Source organism: Ursus arctos, chromosome X (assembly GCF_023065955.2).
Source record: "Ursus arctos isolate Adak ecotype North America chromosome X, UrsArc2.0, whole genome shotgun sequence".
NCBI lineage: Eukaryota > Metazoa > Chordata > Mammalia > Carnivora > Ursidae > Ursus > Ursus arctos.
The window spans coordinates 19151789-19168862 of record NC_079873.1 but is presented as its reverse complement, the minus strand read 5'-3'; the positions used below and the strand labels follow the sequence as shown (position 1 = coordinate 19168862).

At 41.7% G+C, this 17074-nt stretch overlaps 1 protein-coding gene across 3 annotated transcripts in view; it reads left to right on the top strand.

The window, feature by feature from the left end:
- The first annotated feature begins 2212 nt into the window (after positions 1 to 2212).
- ACOT9 (acyl-CoA thioesterase 9) overlaps positions 2213 to 17074 on the top strand; it is a 30965-nt gene continuing 16103 nt past the window's right edge. The window contains exons 1-6 of one of the 3 annotated variants that reach the window (XM_026480188.4): positions 2213 to 2539; positions 5637 to 5734; positions 7409 to 7435; positions 8093 to 8138; positions 16534 to 16704; positions 16964 to 17001. In XM_026480188.4, the coding sequence (XP_026335973.1) occupies positions 2520 to 2539; positions 5637 to 5734; positions 7409 to 7435; positions 8093 to 8138; positions 16534 to 16704; positions 16964 to 17001 (400 nt within the window). In that variant the 5' untranslated portion in view covers positions 2213 to 2519. Of the gene's footprint in view, positions 2540 to 5636; positions 5735 to 7408; positions 7445 to 8092; positions 8139 to 16533; positions 16705 to 16963; positions 17002 to 17074 lie in introns of all 3 variants that reach the window. The other 2 variants (XM_057310600.1, XM_026480189.4) reach the window with 2 other exon arrangements.

Below are 17074 nucleotides of genomic sequence, written 5' to 3'. Positions count from 1 at the left end.
AGGACCCCAGGATTGTGACCTGAGCTGAAGGCAGTTGCTTAACAGACTGAGCCACCCAGGCGCCCCTATTTTAAGAATTTTATGCATCTGCCATTTGAGAAAATTGTAGACATGTGGATGAATGCTGGGCTGGCTGGGTTTAACAGGGGTTCTGTGAGGTTAGAATTAAGGTAAGTGGGTTAAGTGATGGGATCATTTTTTTCCTGTTTAAATTACGTATGTAGTGGACATCTATGGGGTTGGTTGCTCAGCATTCCTTTTCTAAGAAGTGCTCCATTTCCCTATCTATCTGGTTACTGTTGGAAATAGCCATGCTAGTAGATTGTGACCTAGCACTTGACCATGGCTCTGGCTTGTGGGATTCCTGGTAAGTCACATGGGCCAATCATATGACCTTGTGCTGCTGCCACAGTTGACCTGTACAGGGATGTGTACCTGCTCCCACTTGGGCCAATGAATCCCTTCTCAGGACTCTTTTTTCCATTGATGTCTAATTGACATAAAATGTTATATTTGTTTCAGACATACAACGTATTGATTCAACGATTCTATACATTACTCAGTGCTCACCACAATAAATGTGGTCACCATCTGTCACCATACAAAGTTATTAAACTATTATTGACTATATTTCTTATGTTGTACTTTTCATCTCCATGGCTTATTTTATAATGGGAAATTTATACTTGTCAATCCCCTTTCTTTTCAGGAATTTTTGTACGTGAGACACAGAAATTTGGGTGAGTCTCTCTGCATGTGTCTATGGTTATAAGATGTAAAGTTCAGGAACTTCTTTTGCTATGTGGAGAAAGATATTCTACAGAGAAAAAAGAATGAGGCCAGTGTGCAAAGGGAAGTGAAGATAAGCGATGGAAAGGAGGCATCTTCATGGCATTGAGTCCCTGGTTTCAGCTGTTCTGGTCCAAATCGACACCATTTATATGCTGATGAGAATGTGTCTGGTTGGAAGGTGAGTTGATTGCACAAAAATTATAAGCTGTCCCTATCTATTATTATACCATCTTTGTAACCTGAAAAATTCTCTTAATTTTTTGTTTTTAGTTTTTTGTTTCCCTCTTATACCATCTTCGTAACCTGAAAAATTCTCTTTAATTTTTCTCTCTGCATCTAACATTGCTTTAACCAAAAGTAAAAAGAAGAAAAATAGTGTAATTCAATAAAATATTTATTGTACTGTTAGGTGTGGTAGAGTATTAAAAAGTATAAGTGACACAAAATGTATCAAAACCATCACTGGAAACGTACAGACAATATGAACAAAAATGAAAGAATGTATCCCTGCAGGCTGAAAGGAGAGTCTTCTAGATGTGGGTCTGATAAAAGGGAAAGGTAGGTAGAGAGGAGAGACAAAGCCAAAGACCATGTTCCATTTGTAATTTAGGAAATGATTTTTTTTAAAGTCAGCTTAACTAAAATCGACACATTTTTACTAAACATGAGGTATCATAAAAAGCATACAATATGGTCTCTGCCTCCTAGGAAATAAACATCTTCAGGGGGAAAGTCAAGATTTGTGTATATTCTGGAAGGATCCTCTCTCATTATCTTGTTCTGTTTCTTTAGACTGCTGTACCACGTTTGAAATTATGCTATTTGCTAACTTGCAGACTTCCTTTCCTTCCGTCTAAGGTAAGCCCCCTCCCTAATGGCAAGGATTTTTGTCTATTTTGTTGCATCCCCAGCATCTACAGCAGCGTCTGGCGCACTGCAAACGGCTTAATAAGAATTCGTTGAATGAACTGGAGAATCAGGTCCATCATGGGAATCAGGATAAAATCATATTAACTCTCTGGCCTTGAATATCTCTGGGCCAGCCAAAATCTCCAACTTTCAAACACTAGGGGGCAGGCCGAGATTAGAATAGAAACAGTTTTTGCCCTTAGGTCAGTGGTTTCTGACTTCGCTTACGTAAGCATCACCTCGGGGTGCCTTTAGACGTCCTGAAGGCCAGACCGGCCTCCTAACTGTATAGGAATCCCCAGAGGGTGGGGCTCAGGCATCAGCATTCTGGAAAGCAGCCCAGAAGATTCCAACGCGCAGCCAGGGGCAAGAACCACAGACCGGGAGCCGAGGCCTGGAGGTCAAGATTGCGCGGCCTTGGCGAAGCGGGATCACAGAGACAGGTTCAGAGGGCCCGTCGCCTTCACGTCACACTCTGTCCGTGCCGCGTGGTGCCTTTAATCGATAATGGCGGGGATTGGCCTGTCCTCCGGGGAGCAACACGCCCGGCGCTGCCGATGGAGTGGGAAGCTCCTCGGAGACCAACTCCGGCTTCCCGCCAATGACAGAGGCTGCAGGCGTCGCGCACCACCCCCGGCTCCGCCGCGAACTCCCACCCCCGAGCAGCAAGGCTCCGCCCCGGGCGGCTGCTCCGCGAGGGTGCGGTCGTGGGGAGCGAGGTCTGGTACCGCGCTCGCGCTCTCCATTCCCTCAACTTCCCCCAGCCGACCGGCTCGCGCGGCCCGGGTCTCCGGTCGCGCGCGCGGCCGCACAGCGCCATGAGGCGGGCGGCGCTGCGGTAGGTAGCGGGAGGCCGGCGTGGCGCGGTCCTGGGGTCGCCCACGCTCGCGCTCCCGGCTGCTAGCGGGCCTGGGCGGAAGGAGCCGGCCGCCAGCTGGAGGGACGAATGCGAGGGTTTGGGGGCAGAAAGGGCGGCCGGGTGGGAAGGGGCGCCCACCTTCTGCTACCGGGCCTGGACGGGTGCCGTCTGGCTTAGGGTGGCGGCGCTGCGACCCCCACCTTAAAGGGTTCTGGAGCAGAGTTTGATATTAAAAGCGAAGAGGCACTTTAAGGGAGGAAGTTGGGTGTTCCCTGAAATTCCTTTCTCTTTGCTCATCAGGGGTGTGGTTTGGGGATAGACCCTTGTCGATTCCACATTAACTTTCCAGCCCTTTGTCCTCCTTTGGAGAGCATTTTTAGGGTTACGTGCCTGACCCCTTGGACTCTGGGTGAAGTGTATTACAATGTACGCAGAGATTGCAGGGTACCTCATGCGGTGTCAGGACCTCGGTCAGGACTGTGTGCCTAGGGCCTTTGGTGCTGATCCAAATTTTACCTTTAATTAGCAGCAAGGAGGCTTGATTAGGTTACTTGGACAAGGAGGATGCCTTTTTGTATGTGTCTCATGCCATCCTGCCCAGTTAATGCCTAGGAACTTAGACTCTAGGACAAGTCTGGCTCTCCCCCAGCCCCTTTCACCTGAGCACTCCAGCTCTCTCCCCAGGTTCTTTGTTCCTGGCCAGGTTCCCAGGGGCCTCACCCCTGTTCCAGCGTTTGGAATCATCCCACTACAGGTGCACCAACTCAGTATGGCCCACACTGGTGCTGACTGACACCGAACTCCATCATTTCTCTTGGGGATCCTGGATCTCTCTCTCTCTCTCTCTCTCTCTTTCTCTCTCTGTCCCTGTGGATCTTGCTATCGGTTGAAAAAGGTTCTCTCTCTCCCTCTCTCTCTCCCACCTCTCTCTCTCACAGCACTTAAAAAATAGCTTTGTTAACACTGTTTATACAGTATTACATTACAGGAAGGGCCACAGTTGCCTTTAGCTTACATTGAGCATGATGTGAAGGGCCTTCTACAAAGCTACCCAGTCTTGGGGCACCTGGGTGGCTCAGTCGGTTAAGTGTCTGCCTTTGCCTCAGGTCATGAGCTCAGGACCCTGCATCAGGCTGCCTGCTCAGTGGGGAGCCTGCTTCTCCTTTTCCAGCTCCCCCTGCTTGTGCATGGTGCTCTCTCCCTGTCAAAATCAATCAATCAGTCTTAAAAAAAAAAAAAAAAGCTGCGTCGTCTTGCCATGTGCCTTTTCCCAGGAAACTTGTTTTGATCTCCTCTCCCCCAATTTGGAAGTCTCTTTCTTTGCTCTGAACTCCTGTTATCCTGCATTCCTTTCTTGTGAATCCTATTGAACCTTAAGCAGGTAGTTTGTTAGTGTTTAGTGACTGAAAGAGTTCATAAATGAATACAGACTGCTCGAGATGATTAGGTTATTTGACTAGTGGGCAATCTCTGCAGCTGCTTTTTTTCCCCGAGACTCACCAAAGACTCACCTTAATTTGTTCAATTTCTACATTGAGGCATTTCCCTGGGTTGGAGGGCATATGAGTGACATTGCCGGTTGTACTGAAAACTCTTCCTGGACACCTACTCTAAGCTTGGGACCCAGAACAGAGCTAAGACACTTCTGCTCACACTTTAGGTGACTTCTGTGACTTCCTAGGCAAGCCATGAAGAGATTGGCCTCCCTGATCTTTCATTGGAAAAGTTCAATCATAGAGTCCTAGGGCCTGAATGTCCCCAAATCCTTTTGACAGTTTCTTCTAAAGGCCTACTTAGCGATTTTGCTGTAAAACTCTGGAGAGCTTATCAGGGGATAAGTCAGTAACCCTGAGGTACTGAGGTGTTGGTAGTGATTAAACCATTCTTCCGCTCCCTCCACCTCAGTGTTGCATATGTAAAAGGGAAGTAGCCTGAGACTGTGAAAAAAACAGCTTGCCTGCAGATGTATTCATGTGTGCATGTGTGTATGTGAACTTCTTTCTCCTTATGACAGTCCTGTAGGATAAGGTACTATAACTACCCCACTTTACAGATGAAGAAACTTTTTTTGGGAGGGTGGGGGAGTTAGTCCTTACTTGTCCCGACATGAGGTAGTAAGAATTTACTAATAACTCGAACTACAATGAGTAACAGTATTTGGGGTTCTTGACTTCTTCAGTGCCTTGCTTTCTTCAGCTGTGCAATCAGCAGATTGCTTTGTCAATCTCTGATATATGTGTGCTATCCCTGATATGATAGTGAGTGATTAGGAGTCAACACTAAAGAAACAGTGAACTTAAACCGGCTTAATTTATTTTGGCAGACTAGGCTAGGCACATTTGGGTAAATAGCTTTTATTTTGTTGGGGGATTAGGAAATTTTTGCCCCAGTCCAATAAATATTCTCTTTGAGTCTGGAAAGGGCTAATTCTGTTTTCAAATTGATTAACTCCTCATTGGCTTTAGCTTATGGTATGAGAATAAAGAACAGGGGCCCCTGGGTGGCACAGCGGTTAAGTGTCTGCCTTCGGCTCGGGGCGTGATCCCGGCATTATAGGATCGAGCCCCACATCAGGCTCCTCCGCTGGGAGCCTGCTTTTTCCTCTCCCACTCCCCCTGCTTGTGTTCCCTCTCTCGCTGGCTGTCTCTATCTCTGTCAAATAAATAAATAAAATCTTTAAAAAAAAAGAATAAAGAACAAAATAAATGTTCATAATTAATAATAAGTGTTCATAATTAATTTACTCAACTGTTTACCAAATTGATCCTGGGCTTCTGAAGCTAATAAAAAAAAGCAAGAGTAAATTCATTAAACCTCGTTGATATCTTTTATTTATTTTGTAGATTGTTAGCTAATTGGTCTCTGCTCTCATGAATGTTTACTCTAGTTGAAGAGATGATTTATAGAATAGCATCATATGCAAATATACATACACTGGAGAAACAAGTACAGACCCTTACAGGAAAGTATATGCTAAGGATATGGGATGGTCAAGTGTTCTGGGAAGAGGGGCCAGTCTTTGGGGTTGCGAAGAAGCCATGGAACCTACTTCAGTGTGTTTTATCTTGTTTCATAGGTTTTGTTCCTTGAACAAGGGGCTGCTTATTCCTGGCAGAGGACTGACTCAAGGATCCCAGAACCCGGAGAAACAGAGAGTCTTCCATATGCATGAAGGCAAGCATGGGTGTTTACCTTTTAGGCTCACATGGTGAAAAACCCTGTCTTACTTGGGATGCATATAGATAGGTAGTTTCGGACAAACGAGACATACTAAAGGTAGATCTTTCATAAACTTCTCGTTTATAAAATGATCAGTATAGCTTTGGGTAGAAACCACATTCAGAATTTGAGCTTTTGTTCCTGGGAGCCTGGGAGGTGGAGCTCTTTCAGTTAAATGATTTCCACCTTCCTTGTATCAGTACTAAAGGGGAAAGCATGGACAAAAGACACCTGCTGTATAAGTAAGACATGGACCCTTCATTTGTAGCAGCTAAATGCTCCTAATCTACAGTTTTGTTAGAGACACTGTTAATCCATGCTTAGCTGAAGTTAATTTCAGTTACTAGTCTGATATGCAAACTATGGATGTCTATATCAATTTAGGAGTATTCATTATAATTAAAATTGTGGCTTTTTGAAAAGGTACAAATTTAATATATATATATATATATAAAATTAACATTTCTACTTTCTTTAACATTAACATATAATTAACATTTCTACTTTTTCTTGGCCCTTGGTACCTACCTTTCTTCTTATGCTGACTAAACTAGTAATAATCATTTTGTGTCAGCAAGGATCAGCGAGTGTACTGTTTGGCACACTTTCTGTCCATTCTTTTATTCAAGGAGCTCAGGAGGGAAAAAAGTCAGAAGTAGGTCCAATTTCCTCGTGGTTACAGGCATAGCTCAGAGATGTTGCAGGTTTGGTTCCAGACCAGTGCAATAAAGTGAATATCGCAACAAAGTGAGTCAAATCAATTTGTTGGTTTCCCAGTGCATTCAAAAGTTACGCTTACACTACACTGTAGTCTATTAAGTGTGCAATAGTGCTGTGTCTAAAAAAAACAGTGTATATATCAAAACAATTAAAATAGTACCATCAAAGCTCACTGGTCACAGATCAGCATAACAAATATAACGATTACGAAAAATTTTGAAATATTGCCAGAATTGCCAAAATGTGACACAGAGACATGAAGTGATCAAATCCTGTTGGAAAAATGGCACTGACACAGGGTTGCCATAACACTTCAATTTGTAAAAAACATATTATTTGTGAAGAACAATAAAGTGAACTGCAATAAAATGAGATATGCCTGTATATTTTGCAGTTCTCTATGATTTAGTTGTTTTTTAAAGATTTTATTTATTTATTTTGTTTTAGAGAGAGAGAGAGAGTAGAGGGAGGGGCAGAGTGAGAGGGAGAGAATTCCAAGCAGACTCCAGGCTCATCACAGAGCTCGGTGTGGGGCTCGATCTCACAGCTCTGAGATCGTGACCTGAGCCAAAAATAAGAGTCAGACGCTTAACGGACTGAGGCAGCCAGGCACCGCTATGATTTAGTTGTAATTAGAGTTTGTACCAAATTTATGGTGTATAATGATTGTTTGACAGAAAAATCAATTATTTTTTCATTAAAGTGCATGCTTATCTAACCTTATTTCATTTTGATCAGTTATTGAAGGACCAAGGATTGCTATAATTTCCTATAACTAGAATATGTAGTTTATAAATCCTATATAAATGCATGTAAATACTAGAAAAAACATGAGCTTAGCAAATTATATGAAATCCTATAGATTTATTTCCACTGCTTATCTAATTTATTTTCCCTTTATCCATATAGCATGTTCACCTATACATGTGAATCACGGTGTGTGTGGTAATTAGTATCAACTTTTTTTAAATTTTTTTTTTGCATTAATTCATTCTTGCATGTTTTGAGCATTAACTAAAATTAAATTGCTTTCTTTGCTTTTCCTTGATTTACATCTTTGCTTCATTTTTGTGGCTTAAAATTTCTAAGAATTAGGATAGTATAAAAAATCAGAATGAAACTTGGATAGTAGAAAAATCAGAATGAGACTTGGATAGTAGAAAAGAAATCAGAATGAGACTTGGATATCAGTGTTAGTCCCTGCACTAAGCTGTCTGATCTACTGCTGCCTATAAGAAGCGAGGTGATGATTTTAGTCGTAATATCTCCATCGTAAAGGGACTCCTACTGACTGTGATACTGCCCCACCTGGTGAATAATTGGAGTTACCCTTTTCTGTTTGTGTAAGTAAATCCTAGTGATTGGTGCAAGAGTATTCTTTTCTGCACTAAGGAGACAACAGTTGTTTCAAGTTTTTAGGAAGCAGAGGCTTGGTCCCTTCCCTGAGCTGTTTGTTGTGGCATTAAATGGAAATTAATCATTCTTTAAAGCTTTTGAGTGCATGAATTGCTTTTCATAGTTCTTGAATCAGTGCCATAATCCAATGCCAATATTTCTTTGTTTCTTGGAGTTACCACTTTATGTTTGTTTCAGTTCGTGATAAGTTGCGGGAGATAGTAGGAGCATCCACAAACTGGAGGTGAGCACGCTTTGTGGTCATTCTTTCATCCTCATATGCTAAGCTGTGTTTAGGTTCAGCTGATGGTCTCATTGTAGGGACGGAGGGGGCCCTGTGTTGGGAAATGGGTTGAGAGGTGTTTTTTTTTTTTTTAACTTTGGGGAGAAGACCCACATTCCAACATACTCATCATTCGATGCATTGTTGTCATAAAATAATGTGATTTACATGTACTGCACATTTTTCAAAGTGCATTCAGGTATATTACCTCACTGATTCTCAACAAAACTTGTGACATGCTTATGGCGTATGTTCCTATCTTGTTTACCTATGATGAAACTGAAACTCAGAGACTGAATGATTAAGTATCAGGGTTTGGGACTTAAACCCAAGTTTCTTGGTTTTTCTGTTTCATGCAGCCTGACTCCTTTATTGTTTCTTGTCAGTTCACAGTTAACCCAGTCTCTCAGTATTTCCCCACTGTGAAATAAGATAATATCCTTCTTGGTGCACCGAATTTTGAGACTAAAATGAGATAAAAAGAAAAAGCAGTCACTAAACATAAAATAATCTATTGTTGGTGTAGAAATTATCTAATAACTTCTTTTTAACTGTTTAAACGAAAATTTTCCATTTACTGAAAAGTAGAAAAAATGAATACCTATGTGCCTACCATCTTGATTGGATATTTATGTTTTTCCAGATTAGCCAATGTGCATATATTGGGTGAACTATTTCTAAGTAAATTATAGGTATCATGATATGATGATACTTCAGCATATATCTCCAGTAAATAAATATATTCTCTTGTATAACAAAATCAGCAATCATGTATCTCTAACAAACAAGATATTATCTTACATAATGAAATTGACAGTAATTCCCTAATGTTATATTACTTATCTGTTCAGAATATCTCAACAGTTCCCCAAATGTGTTTTTTTATGATAGTCACCATACAGTACATGATTAGTTTTTAATGTAGTGTTCCATGATTCATTTTTTGCATATGATACCCAATGTTCCATGCAGTACGTGCCCATCACTGGGCTAGCCCAGCCACCCACCCCCCGCCCCTCTAAAACTCTCAATTTGTTTCTCAGAGTCCATAGTCTCTCATGGTTTGTCTCCCCCTCTGATTTCCCCCCTTTCATTTTTCCCTTCCTTCTCCTGATGTCCCCCTTGCTATCCTTTAGGTTCCACGAATAAGTGAAACCGTATGATAATTGACTTTCTCTGCTTTTTTTTAAATGTTTTTTTTATTATATTATGTTAGTCACCATACAGTACATTCCTGGTTTCTGATGTAAAGTTCGATGATTCATTAGTTGCGTATAACACCCAGTGCACCATGCAATACGTGCCCTCCTTACTACCCATCACCGGTCTATCCCATTCCCCCACCCCCCTCCCCTCTGAAGCCCTCAGTTTGTTTCTCAGAGTCCATAGTCTCTCATGCTTCATTCCCCCTTCTGATTACCCCCCCTTTCTTTATCCCTTTCTTCCCCTACCGATCTTCCCAGTTCTTATGTTCCATAGATGAGAGAAATCATATGATAATTGTCTTTCTCTGCTTGACTTATTTCACTTAGCATTATCTCCTCCAGTGCCGTTCATGTTGCAGCAAATGTTGAGAACTCGTTCTTTCTGATAGCTGAGTAATATTCCATTGTATATATGGACCACAACTTCTTAATCCAGTCATCTGTTGAAGGGCATCTCGGTTCCTTCCACGATTTGGCTATTGTGGCCAATGCTGCTATGAACATTGGGGTGCATATGGCCCTTCTCTTCACTACGTCTGTATCTTTGGGGTAAATACCCAGTAGTGCAATGGCTGGGTCATAGGGTAGCTCAATTTTTAACTTTTTAAGGGACCTCCACACTGTTTTCCAGAGTGGCTGTACCAACTTGCATTCCCACCAACAATGTAGGAGGGATCCCCTTTCTCCATATCCTCTCCAGCAATTGTTGTTTCTTGCCTTGTCCATTTTTGCCATTCTTACTGGCATAAGGTGGTATCTCAGTGTGGTTTTGATTTGAATTTCCCTGATGGCTAATGATTTTGAACATTTTTTCATGTGTCTGTTAGCCATTTGTATGTCTTCATTGGAAAAGTGTCTGTTCATATCTTCTGCCCATTTTTTGATTCGTTTATTTGTTTCTTGCGTATTGAGTTTGAGAAGCTCTTTGTAGATCTTGGATACCAGTCTTTTATCTGTAGCATCATTTGCAAATATCTTCTCCCATTCCGTGGGCTGCCTCTTACTTTTTTTGACTGTTTCCTTGGCTGTGCAGAAGATTTTTATCTTGATGAAGTCCCACAAGTTCATTTTATCTTTTATTTCTCTTGCCTTTGGAGATGTGTCATGAAAAAGTTGCTTTGGCCGATGTCGTAGAGGTTGCTGCCTATGTTCTTCTCTAGGATTTTGATGGATTCCTGTCTCACATTGAGGTCTTTCATCCATTTGGAGTTTATCTTTGTGTATGGTGTGAGAGAGTGGTCAAGTTTCATTCTTTTGCATGTAGCTGTCCAGTTTTCCCAGCACCATTTATTGAAGAGACTGTCTTTTTTCCACTGGATGTTTTTTCCTGCTTTATCAAAGATTAGTTGCCCAAAGAGCCGAGGGTCCATTTCTGGGTTCTCTATTCTGTTCCATTGGTCTATGTGTCTGTTTTTGTGCCAGTACCATGCTGTCTTTGTGATCACAGCTTTGTAGTACAGCTCGAAATCCAGCATTGTGATGCCCCCAGCTTTGTTTTTCCTTTTCAACAGTTCCTTGGCGATTCAGGGCCTTTTCTGGTTCCATACAAATTTAAGGACTATTTGTTCCAGTTCTTTGAAAAATGTCATTGGTATTTTGATCGGGATGGCATTGAAAGTGTAGATTGCTCTGGGTAGCGTGGACATTTTAACTATGTTAATTCTTCCGATCCATGAACATGGAATATTTTTCCATCTTTTTGTGTCTTCCTCAATGTCTTTCAAGAGTGATTTGTAGTTTCTAGAATATAGGTCCTTTACGTCTCTGGTTAAGTTGATTCCTAGATAACGTATGATTTTTGTGCTATTGTAAATGGAATGGATTCCCTAATTTCTCTTTCTTCAGTATCATTATTCGTGTATAGAAATGCAACTGATTTCTGAGCATTGATTTTGTATCCCACCACATTACTGAATTGCTCTATAACTTCTAATAGTTTGAGAGTGGATTCTTTTGGGTTTTCCATATAGAGTATCATGTCATCTGTGAAGAGAGACATTTTGACTTCTTCTTTGCCGATTTGGATACCTTTTATCCCTTTTTGTCGTCTGATTGCTGTTGCAAGGACTTCTAGTACTATGTTGAATAATAGTGGCGAGAGTGGGCATCCTTGTCGTGTTCCTGATCTTAAGGGAAAGGCTTCCAGCTTTTCCCCATTGAGAATGATATTTTCTGTAGGCTTTTCATAGACGGTTTTTATGAGATTGAGGAATGTACCCTCTATCCCTACACTCTGAAGGGTTTTAATCAGGAAAGGATGCTGTATTTTGTCAAATGCTTTTTCTGCATTTATCGAGAGAATCATATGATTTCTGAATTTTTCGTTCTGGATAAAATCTAAGACCCCGATCGATTTGCGAATGTTGAACCACCCTTGCGTCCCAGGGATGAATCCCACTTGGTCATGATGGATAATCCTTTTAATGTACTGTTGGATTCTATTAGACAGGATCTTCTTGAGGATTTTGGCGTCCATATTCATCAGGGAAATCGGTCTGTAATTCTCCTTTTTGATGGGGTCTTTGCCTGGTTTGGGGATCAAGGTAATATTGGCCTCATAGAATGAGTTTGGTAGCTTTCCTTCTGTTTCTATTTTTTGAAATAGCTTTAGGAGAATAGGTATTATTATTTCTTCTTTGAATGTTTGGTAGAATTCCCCAGGAAAACTGTCTGGCCTGGAGTTTTGTTTTTTGGAAGGTTGTTTATCACTGATTCAATCTCTTCATAATTAATTGACCTGTTTAAAAAAATCAATTTCTTCCTGTTTCAGTCTTGGTAGTTTATAGGTTTCCAGGAAGGCCTCCATCTCTTCTAGATTGCTTAATTTATTGGCATAAAGCTGTTGATAAAAGCTTCTAATAATCCTTCCAATTTCATTGGTGTTGGTTATGACCTCTCCTTTTTCATTCATAATTTTATTAATTTGGGTCCTTTCTCTATTCTTTTGGATAAGTCTTGCCAGTGGTCTGTCAATTTTATTAATTCTCTCAAAAAACCAGGTTCTAGTTCTGTTGATCTGCTCTACTGTACTCCTGGTTTCTAATCATTGATTTCTCCTCTAATCTTGGTCAACTGCTTCCTCGTGCATGTATTAGGCCTGTCCCTCTGTTCCTGTTCCAGCTTCTTGAGGTGAGAATATAAAAACTGCATTTTAGATTTTTCTATTCTTTTGAGTGAGGCTTGGATGGCTATGTATTTCCCCCTTAGGACTGCCTTTGCAGTATCCCATAGGTTTTGGACTGTTGTGTTTTCATTCTCGTTGGTCTTCATAAATTGTTTAAATCGATTTTTGATTTCCTGGTTTATTGAATCATTCCTGAGCAGGAAGGTTCTTAGTCTCCAAGTGTTTGAATTTCTTCCAAATATTTCCTTGTGGTTGAGTTCCAGTTTCAAAGCGTTGTGGTCTGAGAATATGCAGGGAATAATTTCAGTCTTTTGGTGTCGGTTGAGACCTGTTTTGTGACCCAGAACATGGTCTATTCTTGAGAATGTTCCATGGGCATTAGAATAGAATGAGTATTCTTTGGTTCTGGGGTGTAGTGTTCTATATATATCTATGAGGTCCAACTCGTCGAGTATGGCATTCAAAGCCCTTGTTTCTTTGTCAATTTTTTGCATGGGTGTTCTGTCTATTTCTGATAGTGGAGTGTTGAGGTCCCCTACTATTAACGTATTTTTATCTATATGTCTCTTTATTCTGGTTAAGAGTTGGCTTGTGTATCTTGCTGCTCCCCTGTTGGGAGCATATATATTTATAATTGTGATATCCACTTGTTGGATACATCCTTTAAGAATAATATAGTGCCCTTCTGTGTCTCTAACTATAGTCTTTAGTTTAAAATCCAATCTGTCTGATATGAGAATTGCTACCCCAGCTTTCTTTTGAGGTCCATTGGCATGAAAGATGGTATTCCATCCCTTTACTTTCAGTCTGAATGTATCTTTAGGTTCAAAATGAGTCTCTTGTAGACAGCAAATGGATGGGTCATGTCTTTTTATCCAATCTGCAACCCTGTGGCGTTATGGGAGCATTTAGGCCATTTACATTGAGACTGATTATTGAGAGAGATGATTTTAATGATGCCATGTTGCCAGTAAAGTCTTTGTTTCTATAGATTGTGACTTTCTGTTCTGTATCACTCTTGGGGCCTTTTTACTTTTATAGAACCCCCCCTTAATATCTCCTGTAGGGCTGGTTTCGTGGTTATGAAATTGGTCAATGACTGGCGATTCTGGAAGGTCTTCATTTCTCCATCAATTCTGAATGACAGCCTTGCTGGATAAAGGATCCTTGGCTGCATGTTTTTCTCTGAAAGATCTTTAAAAATGCCCTTCCAACCCTTTCTCTCATTCCAGGTCTGTGTAGACAGGTCTGACGTAATTCTGATACCTTTGCCTTGGTACGTGAGAAATTTCTTTGCCCTGACCGCTTTCAGTACTGTATCCTTGGATCTAATATTTGCGAAATGCACTATGACGTTATGTGGTGTAGGTTTGTCGTGGTTGAGCTTGGGAGGGGTCCTCTCTGCCTCTTGGACACGAATGTTTGTTTCCCTTGTTAGATTAGGGAAGTTTTCAGCTACAATTTATTCAAATATCTCTTCTAGACCTCAGTTTTTCTCCACCCCCTCGGGGATGCTGATGATTCTGACATTGGAACGTTTCATTGAGTCAGTAATCTCCCGTAACCTACATTCCTGAGCATGGATTTTTTTGAGTTCAGATTCTATTTTAGCGTTGTCTTCTACTAACCCATCCTCCAGTTTGCTGATACGTTCTTCTGCCTCATTCACCCTGGCCGTCAGAGCCTCTAGTTTTGACTGCATTTGGCTCATAGAATTTTTAATTTCTGCCAGATTCGCTCTCATTTCTGCCCTTAGAGATTCTATATTCTCATTAACATTTTCGTTAATCCTTTTTTCAAGTCTACACATCATCTTGACCATTGTTACTCTGAATTCCATTTCTGATAATTTGGTTATATCCATACCCATTAGTTCTGTGGCAGAGGCCACAGACTCACTGTCTTTTCTTTGCTGGGGGGGATTTCTCCTTCTCGTCATTCTGATGAGGAGAGGTTGCGGGGTTGTCCAGAGCCCAAATTATTGACTGGGACCCAGGCCGTGCGCCCTTGTTTTATAGGGATCTTAGGGATGTGGGCTTCTTGATTTTTCAGCCTGCCTTCTGGGGGAGGGGCCTGCCGCGCCGATACTCAGGCAACCCTGTTTGGGTAGAGTCTCCGTGTCCCCTGCAAGGGGGGATGGGGATGGGCACACTGTGAGCCGGTGTTTCCAGGCTTTTGTTCTCTGGCGGCTTTCCCTGGTGGTTTGCTGTGCCTCTTCTGAGAGTCAGAGCAGCAGTGGCCGAATCTCAGCCTCTGTCTCAGAACAGAGGGATCACGGACCGTTCTCCACTGATGTTCTGGCCAGTTTAACTCTTTTTCTGTTGATGCTGCTCAACCCTGCAGCGTTCCGGGATGTGCGCCCCACACCTGGCGTCCCAGCCCTCACTTCCAGGAACGGCGTGTCTCTGTCCTTTGTGTTTCTAACACCGCCAGCTGCCAGCTGCCCCCCCGCGCGCTCCCGGAGCTCCCGGTCTCAGTCTGGATCCAGTGAGTACACCGGAGCTCCGTTTCAGTCTGGTCGTGCGCGCTCCTGGTTCACAGTCTCAGTCTGTTCTCTAGCGGGTGCCCGTCCGTGAGTCCGCCTGCTCCCCCGTGCACGTGGCTACCGCTTCCTGGCGCCCGAACGCGGTGGCCCCCTCCCCCTTCCATTTATCTTCTGATATCTGTGTGCGGTTTCACGGCTCCCCGCTTCATACGTCAATACTCAGCGCTGGAGATGTTCATTTGTAGAGATCCAGATGTGTCTTCCTGCATCTCAGGCTGACTCCGTGGATGTTCAGGCTGGTCTGGTACCTATCCAACTCGACTCAGGGGACTGGATGAAAAAGGGGTCCCCTACTCCTCTGCCATCTTAACTCCCTCCTGTCTGACTTTCTCTGCTTGACTTATTTCACTTTGCATAATCCCCTCCAGTTCCATCCATGTCGATGCAAATGTTGGGTGATAATTCTTTCTGATAGCTGAGTAATATTCCATTGTATATATGGACCACATCTTCTTTATCCAGTCATCTGTTGAAGCATCTTGGCTCCTTCCACAGTTTGGCTATTGTGGACTTTGCTGCTATGAATATTGGGGTGCTTATGGCCCTTCTCTTCCCCAGGTGTTTTTTACAGCTTTTTAAAAAATACCAAGATCCAATAAAGGATTATATACTGCCTTTAGTGCTTATGACTCTTTGGTCTCCCCTTATCTAGAATAGTAGACAATTATCCTGCCTTCTTTTTTTTTTCTTTCTATGAGCTTGACTTTAAAGAGGCCAAGCCATTTGTCATGTAGAATGTTCCATATTTAGGATTTACTTGGTGCCATTTAAGTTGTTCCTCTGCCCCTTCTATTTTTGGTATGCTAGACCTTTCTGGCAATAATACTTCATAAGTGAAACTTAGAAAGATGTCTGGATTAATGATATTGTCAGCATTTACTTTCCTATCCCCTTGTCTCTTTCTCTTCTCTCCCACTTTAATCATTTCTTCTTTTTCTTCCCTTCCTGTCTCCTTTTTCTGTTGTCCTCCTCTTTACTTTTGCTCTGCCTTCCATACTTCTTTTGGATATACTTCATTTTTCTTCTTCTGTCTCTCTTTCCTGAAATTGAAGGCAGAGAGGGAGAGAGGGAGAGAGCTGGGACACAGAAAATGCGACACTTGTCAAGGTGAGAAATGGGAATATGGAGTTCAGTGGCCACTTTGTTCTTTAATGCATATATATATTTGTGTCCATTGCTGCATTTTTAATTTGATGTCAGATACTCTGTTTTTTGAATATACTTTTTGATGAGGTGAATATATGGTTTGGGTGTATCTATATCACTTATAAGCATTTTTTTTAATCTATAAGCCTGAGACATTTTAACAGAAAATTTTAATTCTGCCAAGTGCCAGATGGGGAGGGAGGGAAGGAGGAGAGGATGAGGTAGGTCCAGACCTTCATTTTCCTCCTTTGTTGGTGTCTGACCTGTCTGACTGTCACTGGCGTGTGGGGTAGCACTGCCTCTGTGTTTCATGAAACTTGCGTCCTTTCTTCTCAGTGACCATGTGAAAGCAATGGAGGAAAGAAAATTACTTCAGAGTTTTTTGGCTGAGTCACAGAAAGAACTGCCACCCAGGAGAATGAGAGACAGTTATATTGAGGTTCTCTTGCCTTTGGGTAGTCAGCCTGAATTACGAGAGAAATATTTGACTGTTCAAAACACCATAAGGTAACACAGCAATCTTTTTATTTGCATCATTTATTTGTTTTTATTTCCTTTTGTTATTGTGACTTTGAGATGTAATTTCCACACCATAATATTCAGTTATATAAAGTGTGCAGTTCTGTGGTTTTTAGTATATTTGTAGAGTCATGTGGTCATCACCACAATCAGTTTTAGAACCTTTCATCTACCTAAACTGTGTTCTTCATTTTTAAGTGGTGATCATTATGATTTTCATTTAATCACAGTTTTCTTTACTTCACAGATTTGGCAGGATTCTTGAGGACCTTGACAGCTTAGGAGGTACTGGTATTCTTTTAGTATTTCTAAATAGATATTTACAACTATACATTGAATCCTTTGGCTGGAGAGGGCC